Source organism: Mirounga leonina, unplaced genomic scaffold (assembly GCF_011800145.1).
Source record: "Mirounga leonina isolate KUSES-001 unplaced genomic scaffold, KU_Mleo_1.0 Mir_173, whole genome shotgun sequence".
Taxonomy (NCBI): Eukaryota; Metazoa; Chordata; class Mammalia; order Carnivora; family Phocidae; genus Mirounga; species Mirounga leonina.
The window spans coordinates 71,108,044-71,117,179 of record NW_023270447.1 but is presented as its reverse complement, the minus strand read 5'-3'; the positions used below and the strand labels follow the sequence as shown (position 1 = coordinate 71,117,179).

Here is a 9,136-nt window from a genome sequence, read left to right as displayed (position 1 = left end):
GCTCCAGCCCGGAGGCCCGGACAGATGGCTTTGCCGACCCCAGCGGGGTCTGGCCTGAGCACCCCAAGCCACTGCCTGCAGACCTGCCTCATCCAGCCCTAGTTACCACCCATCCACCTCCAGGGCTCAAGGGGACAAACCTTTCAGGAGACGTCCCCCCTCGGGCCTCCTAGGGAGACAGAGCCTGGGTTCTAAAAAGTCACAGCCAGAGCGGGGGGGGGGGGGGGGGGGGGCAAACCCCCCCTCCCGAGGCCCCAGCTGCCCTCCCTGGTTCTGAGAGGTTCTCAAGCCACACAAGCTCCCTCCCCTTTGGAACTGGCCCTGCTTCCAGAAAATGCCAGGGCCCTGCAGGGCGCCCTCCCCGGGCACACTCGGGTGTGACCAGACACATCGCGCCCAGGCTGGGTGAGAGCCCCGCACCCACATTGCACCTAGGACAGCTCCAGCTCGTCCTTTTAACCGACCTCAGTCTTGGCCCACCCTGCCGAGCTGGGCTGGCCGGAGGGGATTTGGACTAGTCAGACTGTGTTCAGTTTCATGCGGACAAAGCCTGGGACTTTGTCTCAGGTCCAGGGCTCCATGAACAAGGCCCTCGGCCTCTTCTCTCAAATGCAAAGGACAGAGAGAGGAGGCCAGTGCCAGGAGGCAAAGCCCCAAGCCCCAAGCCCCAGGCTAGAAGCCAGCCCTCAGGATGTGGGGAGTCAGGCCTGCTGGGGCCAGGCTAGACCCACGCAGGCCACCCCAAGCCCATTCCAGCCAGACCAAGCCCAGCTCACCCATCCTTGCCAGGCCCTACCCCACCATGGGCCCTGGCCTCTGTTGGGGTCTCCAACCCTGGGCCCACCATCCCTGGGTTTGTGTCCTCTCTCCTCCATGCTCCCTGGCTTCTCAGCCTCGGCCTGCCCAGGCCTTGTCACCAGAGCTGCTGGCCCCAAGAGAGCAGCCCGCCAGGGAGCAGGGTGGAGGGAGGCCGGGCCTTTGGTCTCCCCCTACCCCAGCCCTTCTGCTCCAGGGACGACCGAGGCCAGGTCACCTCTCCTTCAACAGATCGTAGGCCCAGGGAACCTCCCCTCACTCCCTCCCCCTTCAAAGGCTGGGTTCCTCACAAGCTTCCAGGCCCTACCCAGGGGCACAATGAGTCTAAAAGATGGAGCCCTGGCCTGGAAGTAGGATGGCAGAAAAGACAGGGGGTGAAGTTCCCCAGAAGCTCGCCCTCACCACCTCAGGCCTCCCTCCCCCTCCCCCCTGCAGAAGGCGGCTGCCAGGGAGTCTTGAAAAGGGAACAGAAATAAGAGCTGGGTTCCTGACTTTAATCTGGGTTGAAGGCGAGGGGTGGGGTGTGAGCACCAGCCAAGCACAACTCAGACCACATCCCGTGGCTTCAGGAGCCCCCACCAAGCACACCCTCCCCAAAGGAGATTTGTGGCCCCACATTTAAAATATCTACAGAAGCGGCCCCCCTTGCAAGGGTAACAAAGAAGGGGGGAGGCGGGCTGAGGCCTGCGGCACCCCCACCCCCACCGGCTCTCAGCTCCTGGCATGGAGCCGTGTCGGGACGGGCTGCTCCCAGCTGCAGGTCTATCCAGCTGCACCCAGGAGAACCATCAGGTGGTCTGGCCAATGAGTGGGTCAGTGTCCACAGGGAGGGCCCCAGGGTGGGACCGAGGTGGCCTGGCGAGGCCAGTTGGGGGGGCAGGGAGAGGGTGCAGGAGGCCCCGGGTGGCAGGGCCCACCCTCGCAGGCACTTTGGGGACTTGTGTCCTGGGAGGCAGAGTCGGCCCCTAGCTCAGAGCAGAAGGGGGACACAGGGAGACCAGGAGCCAGGCCACATGCCCCTCCCCGCCCAGGGCTTGCAGTCCTGGGAGACCCAAACCCCCTCCCCAGCCTGGGGCCACATTCCAGGAACCAGCCTGCCTTCCTCAGCAAGGCTCCTAGCTAGTGAGGGGCTGGCCCTGGACCAACCCCCTGGCTAGCGACAGAGGGGAGGGAAGCAGGCCTCCCTGGTGTGCAATGCCCCGGGGGGCTCGTGGCAACATCCCCTCCGGGCCACACTTTATTCCAGGAAAGGCAAGTAAGTGCCCCCACCTATTCTCCAGTGTGAGTGCGGGGCTATGTGTGGGGGGGGGAGGGGGGGGGAGATTGTGCATCCACATGGGATTGTATCTGACGTGCCGGGGTCACTGGCAATGCGGGTGGTGTTGGCGTCGTGGGGAGGGACTGAGTGTGACAGGGCAACTCAGGGGACCCAATATGGGCTGACTGTTCCAGCTTGACTCCACCGTCTGCAGTGAGCCTGAAAGCTGGAGACAACATGCGTGGTGCCACAGTGTACGTGGGGGTGTGGGGGGGCAGAGAGAGGGGCAGGCCGTACCGTCACCATCAGGCAATGATGTCTGGTGACTCGCATGGTCTTAAGCGCTGGGGGGCCGTGAGAAACCCGTGAGACTCAGCATCTTTGGAAGAACGTGTGTGTCTGGGACAGGTCTGCACCGGATGGCTGGTCAGGACTGTGTATGCTTCTGTCGTTGCGTGCTTCTGTCTCTGTGTGTGACGTGATGCGTGACCACGTGGGAGATGGTGTCTGGGCAGAGCCCACTAGCAAGAGGGAGGTCCGAGCAGCCCCGCCCCGCCTCGCCAGTGGCCCCCAGGGCACTCTCAGGAAGTCAGTTCCTTAGGGGCAGACGGGGATGAGGCGGAGGCCTGTGGTCCGTGTGCATGGGGCAGGGGTGAGGGGAGAACGACCCCACAGCCCCAGAGAGGCCAGGACAGACCAGGCTGGCGGCAACAGGTACCCTCTGTCCCGGGCAGAGAGGGGCCCTGGGACAGTGGCGAGAGGCTGCAGTGTCTCGGTGATTTTGAGGGCTGAGCCTGCCCAGTGCTTGTCCTGGAAACCAGCCGGAGGGCCTCTCTAGCTCCAGGAGGAGACCGGGGCCAGGGTGGGGCTCAAGCCCATGTCAAGCCCCACCCCTTCTCCCAGCAGCCAATGCGCAGCCTCCTTCCTCCTGTCCGTCTGACATGAGGCCCGGAAGCTGGCTGATTGCGGGGAGAGCACAGCGCAGGGGTGGGGGTGGGGGGAAACAAGAGATGAGCTCATAAGGGCACAGCCAAGGGCAGATGGCAGCGCCCCCGTCCCTCAGGCAAGGTCTGTGTGAGGCTGGCAGTCTGGGCAGACCTTGGGAGGGCGGGCAGAGATGAACTGGGGCCAGGCTCCCTTCCAGGCCCAGTCCCAGGCCAGGGCTGGTGAGGCCGGGCCGGGGGCTAGGCAGAGGGGTGATGCTGAGCTACGGGAGGCACTGTGGCTCCTCTAGGCGTAGAACTCCTCCTGCTTGTCAGGCTTCTGGTACGTGACGCTCGCCTGCTTGGGCTCCTCCAGTGTGTAGCTTCCCTCATCCTTCTTCTTCATGCGGTAGATGAGTAACGTGACCAGGAAGGCAGCGAACAGGGCGCCCACCACCCCGCCTACAATCACAGCTGTGGAAGAAGAAGGCAGAGGTCACGGGCTAAAGACAGGGCGGGATGAGCTTAGAGCCTGGGCAGGGGGCTGAGAGTCTTTTGAATCTGGGGCGGGGGGTGGAGTGAAGTCAACTCGAACACCCCCAGCCCCGGCCGGCCTTCACAGCCCCTCACCAGGGCCTGGCTCCCTTCTGGGTGCCTGACCCACACTCACAGACGCCCACACACACTCTAAGGGGTGTAAGATGCCACCAGTCGGAAGACGCTCCGACATCTCATAGACATTAGGAAAGCAAAAAACTGCCAGCGGAACTACAACACATCCCAACTATGGAAGGGCCTAGAGCTTACTTAAGAAAGAGTTAACTTATGAGCAGACGTGCACTGAGGACGGGTGAAGTGCAAAATGGCCATCCCCATTCTACAGATGAGGAAAAGGGAGCCTGGAGAGCTGAAGGACCTGCCTGAGGCCACGCTGCTCCTGAGTGGGGAGCAGGGTCTGGACCACGAGTCCAGAGACTCTTCGGGAGAGGCAGCCAACGCAGGTCCTCAGGGCGTCAAGGCTGGGGGCAGGTCAAGCCAAAGGATGCGGTCAGAGATTAGGGTCCAGGGGCTGAGGGCCCGGAAGGGTTGACCAGCACGGCCCAGGGAAGCAGGTGTCAGGGTCAGACCCTGGGACAGGGGAAGGTCAGAGGAGGAACCAGAGGGCAGGTCTGGGTGTTGAGGCCCCAGCTTTCCCTCCTAGGAAATGAGGCTCCTAGAAACCCACGCCCTGACCTCTTCTTGGGTTCCTAGAGGTCAAACTGAGGTCCAACCGCTGCCTCACTCTGGCTCCTCCCGGGCCCCAAGCCTCACCTACGAGCACCTCCTTCCGCTCCAGGATGCTTTTCTGAGGCAGCTGAGCAGCCGAGCTGCCTGAGTCGATGGCATTGTCCAGGAGGCCGGGGCCTGGGCGCACACCTTTGGGCAGCGTCCCAGGCGGAGGTGACGGCTTGGCTGCAGCCCCGCCCACGGCCACCACCTCATTGGCTGTGTCTGGCTGTGTGGTCTCCTCCTCTGGCAGCTCAAAGTCCCCGCTGGGCCCCCCGCTCACGGGCACCTCGGGCTCATCCCGGATCGTGGTCAGGACGGACTCCGGAGTTGGGGTCTGTGGGGAGCGTGGCATGAGCCCAGGAGCCAGGCCTGCCCGCACCTCTTGCCGTGGGGCAGCCCACCCCCCTTGCCCCCCACCTAACCCCCCTTCCCCAGTGGGTCTGACACTTAGGAAGCACTTGCTACGTGTCAGGCACGGCGCTAAAACACGTGACGGGCATTTGACCCTCACGACGTCCCCAGGAAGGAAATACCATTGCCCCTGACTTACAGAGCTGATAACAGGCTCAGAGAAATGAAGCAACTTGCCAAGGACACACAGCTAGGAAGTGGTGGAGGCAAGACTAGAATCCCAATCTCCCCAGCTCCAGCGGCTGTGTCTTTGACCACCACACTACTCTGCCTCTCTTCTCCCGGGCCCCGTCCTGTCCCCAGCCCGCCTCTGTCCCCTCTCTCTCTAGCCGCCTTAGTGATCATCCTTGGGAGACTGCTGCCAAATTGCTGGCTGGGGGCTGCTCGATGCAGACCGGTCCGCCGTCCACGCACCTGAGGCAGACGGGAGTCCCTCGGCCTGGGGGTCACTCCAAGAGCACACCCACAGAGCATCATGCCCCCTGGAGGTGTGTCCGGGAGGCCAGCCCGGGGGCTCCCACGCGTGGATGGGGGCCCAGGGCTCGGATGCTGTAACTGGCATCCTGCTCTCCATACCCTTCCCACCTGGCAGACAACCATGAGACACAAGGCGGCCCCGGCGGCTCAGGGTAGCTGAGGGCAGGGCCTGCATCCCGCCGGGGCTGGCCCTGACCTGCGGCAGCTCCGCCCCGACGGCCCTCGTCCGTGAGGCGGGCGGCAACGGGCTTCAGCACCCCAATCAGTGCTGCTACCTGCCCCCTCGCCCAGCATGCCCAGCAGGGACCCGGCTGCTTTTCCCATTTCCTTGATCCCATGCATCCCCTGCCTCCCTGACATCTTCACCCTCTTCCCTTCAACCCTCCACCCCTCACCCCTAAGCCCTACACACACACACACATGCACGTGCGTCCCTGGCCTCCGGAGCCAACTGCGGGGCTCAGACCCTGACCGGCCGTCGCCGGCCAAGCCGCCTCTGTCGCAAGACGAAAAGGCAGCGCCACCCCGAGCGGCGGGTTCGGGCTGAGGGATGGCATGCTTCCCCCCTCCCCGGGCAGCAGGTCGCACGCATGAGCTGCGGGTTCTCCTCTCCCGCAGCCTCCTTCTCAGTCATCTTCAGACTAACAACGATGGCGACGGGGGTGACAATGACAGTAGGGAAACTTCTGGTTGGCTTACCACTGCCAGGCACTGTTCCAGGCACTGGACAATTCCCACCACACTACAGTTCGCATCCTATTATTTCCTCCTCCTCACAGACGAGGGAATGGATGTCCAGTGAGGACCAGTGACTTCCTGAGGTCCCGAGGCTCCCAAGGGCAGTGGCAGAACTCCCCGCCGCAGTGCCCGTCTCCCAAGCACCTGGCCCCGCCCCCGCCGCCACGCTTCACCCACTCCCTTCCCCATCCATATCTTGTCCCAGCATCCTGGTCTCCCTTCCATCCCCGGCCACCTCGACCACTGTCCTCATCCTGGGCCTTACTCCCAGCCTCGGCCCTCCGGCCTCATGCGTCTCTCACCCTCTCCGTCCCCAGACCCTCCCGGTCCTCAGGCCCTCCTGCCCGGCTGCATCCTCCCTCCCCAAGGCCCTGACCCACCCTCCTCTCCCCACCTGCTCACCTGAGCCACCTCCGTGGGTCCAGGGGCAGTGGTCCCCAGGGGCAAGGTGCTCTTCTCGGGGACGTCAGCCTCCTGGGTGGTAGCTGGCCTGGGAAGGGCCCTTGGCCTGGAGGTAGCTGTGCTGACCATCCTGGGCGTTGGGGCCTCTGTGTCCAAGATGGCCACCGTGGTGGGAGGTGAGGGCGCTGCTGGGGTGGTGGCCTGGGCCGTGGCTGCCGTGGTCAGTGGAAGAGGCAGAAGCCTCTGCACGCCGGTGGTCCTTATGACGGAGGGGGTGGCCGTGGAAGGGGGGGCCGCGGGGAGGCTGGGGGCGGCGGTGGCCACCGTGGCGGGCACTGTGGCCACAGTCAGGGCCTCCGCAGTCGTGGCGGCAGTGGTAGCCGTGGGAGTGGAGATGGTGGTGGTTCTCTGGCTGGGCTCTCCTGGGACCTCTGTCACCACGGGGGGGCTGGTGGCCGGCTCCGGGGTGGGGTGCTCAGAGGGGAGCTCTTCCAACGGGGTGCCCACAGGCTGGATGTCCACGGTAGGCAGCACTGCGGGTGTGGTCGACACTGCCATGGCCACATCCGGGCTGAATCGCATGGCCGTCTCGATGCCCGACTCCTGCTCGAAGTCTGAGAGGGCGGGGGAGAGGAGAGAGCTAGGGAGCTGGGTGATTATGCGGGGCGTGAGGGCCCCAGGTAAGGAATGGCCATCAAGAAGGGGGGGGGCTCCCAACCCTCACTCTGCACAATTTTCCCAGGACAAGATGAGGGAAAGAAGGAAGGTAAAGCCTGGCCAAAGGTTACCAGTTGGCTGGTGGCTGGTGGCTGTTCCCTAAGTCCTCTCTGCTTAGCCAAAATTTCTTCTAGGGGGGCACCTCTTCCAGGAAGTCTTCTGTGATTATTTCAGACCACACCGCCTGGACCTTCTGGCAGGTTGAACCCCGGCAATGTCAACTAAAGCCCTACAGGGTTTTTAGCCCTTGCTAAAGGCTGGGGGCAAGCAGGGGAGTGGCATTCTAGGAAAAGTCAGACCTGGGTACCCCCTACCATGAGCACATGGTGGCGGGCACATTCAGAGCTCCCCCCAGAGGCACAGGCCACAGGGAGACAGCAAGGAGAGGAAGGAGCCCTTCCTATAGGGAATGCTGGAGCAACCTGGCTGCCTTTGAGCCCGGACACGTGAAGGGGCCCGGGAGGAAATGAGGAGAGACAGAGAGAGAGAAGGGGCGCCTGACCAGGCAGAGAGAGGAGGGGTGGCAAGCAGCCAGGAAGGTTCAGGAGGAGAGACATGACCCAGCAGAGATGGATTTTACGAAGATTAACTTGCAAGAGGCTTACATGGAGTAAGCTAAAGCAGGGAGACTCAAGGCAGGGAACCATGGGAGGCCAGGGCCATGGCACCCAATCTCCTGCCATCCCATCAGACCATCTTGTCCCCTCCTTGGGCCCAATCTCAGCACAGACCCAATGTGGGGCTCAAACTCACAACCCCCGGATCAAGAGTCACCTACTCTACTGACTGAGCCAGCCAGGTGCCCTAAGCACACAGCCCTTTTTACTACCGTTTTTCGAGCTCCTTCTCTGTTCTAGACCCTGACATCTTGTGCTGAAGACTTCCAGAGGCTCTAAGAAGACATATTTGGTCTCCTCATTCCCAAGTGAGAACACAGGGCCTCAGAGAGAGGGAGTGGCTGAAGGAGGTATAGCTGTTAGGTGGCAAAGCCGGGATTCAAACTCAGGGCACCTCCCTCACTTTGCACCACTCTGCTGGCCTTTCCCAGGCCTTTCCCACGGAGCCAGGCTGTCCCAGGCACAGTGGCGGCATCTGCCCCTTTCCATGGCTCCCGGAACCTGCCCTGGGCTACTGCTGATTGGGCGGGAGGGGGCCCCTGACCCAAGCTGAGTCAGCCAAATGATCTCACTGACAATATGCCACTCAACCCAGACGTGGCTACTAAGTCCCTGCAAGAGGTCAGGGCAGTACTGTTCCCTGGGTTACTGAGGAGTGTCGTGTTCCCTGCCAGGGGCGGGAAGTCTGCAGGGAGACACGAGCAGTGCTCAGAGACAGAACTGTGGGGAGCAGGGGGTCCCAAGCTCTGAGGTCTCAAGGCCCTGGTTCCAGTCCCAGGAGGGTGGTCTGCCCTTCCGGTGCTCACGGTCCAGGAGCCTCCCTTGCCTGACCTCCCCCTCCCCTCACCCCACCGTGGAAGCGAGCCTGCGTGGGCCCCTGGAGGCAGACAGGATTGCCCACACACAGGGGAAAGGAGAGGCGAGGTACTTACAGCCTGAGCCCGACCCTGAGTAGAGGTCATCCAGCTCATCATCGGGGAAGGAGTCGTCATCCCCAGAGCCCTCGAGATCCACGGGCCTCTCGAAGTTCTCGCTGCGCCAGCGCTGAGCCTGGGGAGGACAGAGTCGGGCACAGAGCTCAGCACCTGAGGCCAGCAGCCCGGATGGGCCCAGAGTGACAACAGACACCCTCATGGGCCAAGTGACAATGAGGGACAGCATCGGGTATGGCCACCACGTGGGAAAACAGAGCCAGGGCGGGCCTGATTATCACTTCCCACCCACCTGGGGGCCAGGGTAGCAGCCCCATCTTCCTGCCTGACGGCCACCACTACGGACCAGGCCACTCCCCCATGCCTGATCAGAACTGCTAGGTGGCAGAGCTGGGCTTAGAGCCAGAACGCTGGCTTTGAGTCTGGCCTCCAGCACTTAACTGCATGTGTGACCTGGAGTGAATTACTTAGTCTCTCCCTGCCTGTTTACTCATTACCCATAAGCAAAGAGTGCCTGCCTTCTTGGGGAGCTGTGCGCACGCAGTGGGCCAACGTGGCTGTGCGCACGCAGTGGGC

At 63.0% G+C, this 9,136-nt stretch overlaps 1 protein-coding gene across 1 annotated transcript; it reads right to left on the bottom strand.

The window, feature by feature from the left end:
* Window positions 1–2,126: 2,126 nt before the first annotated feature.
* On the bottom strand, window positions 2,127–8,762 carry SDC3 (syndecan 3). Its single transcript, XM_035019002.1, has 4 exons — window positions 8,561–8,762; window positions 6,295–6,908; window positions 4,309–4,600; window positions 2,127–3,471 (listed from the first exon to the last, which is right to left on the bottom strand). Exons 1-4 carry the CDS (start codon window positions 8,760–8,762, stop codon window positions 3,305–3,307), a joined length of 1,275 nt encoding a protein of 424 aa, XP_034874893.1. The 3' UTR covers window positions 2,127–3,304.
* Between the last annotated feature and the right edge of the window lie 374 nt (window positions 8,763–9,136).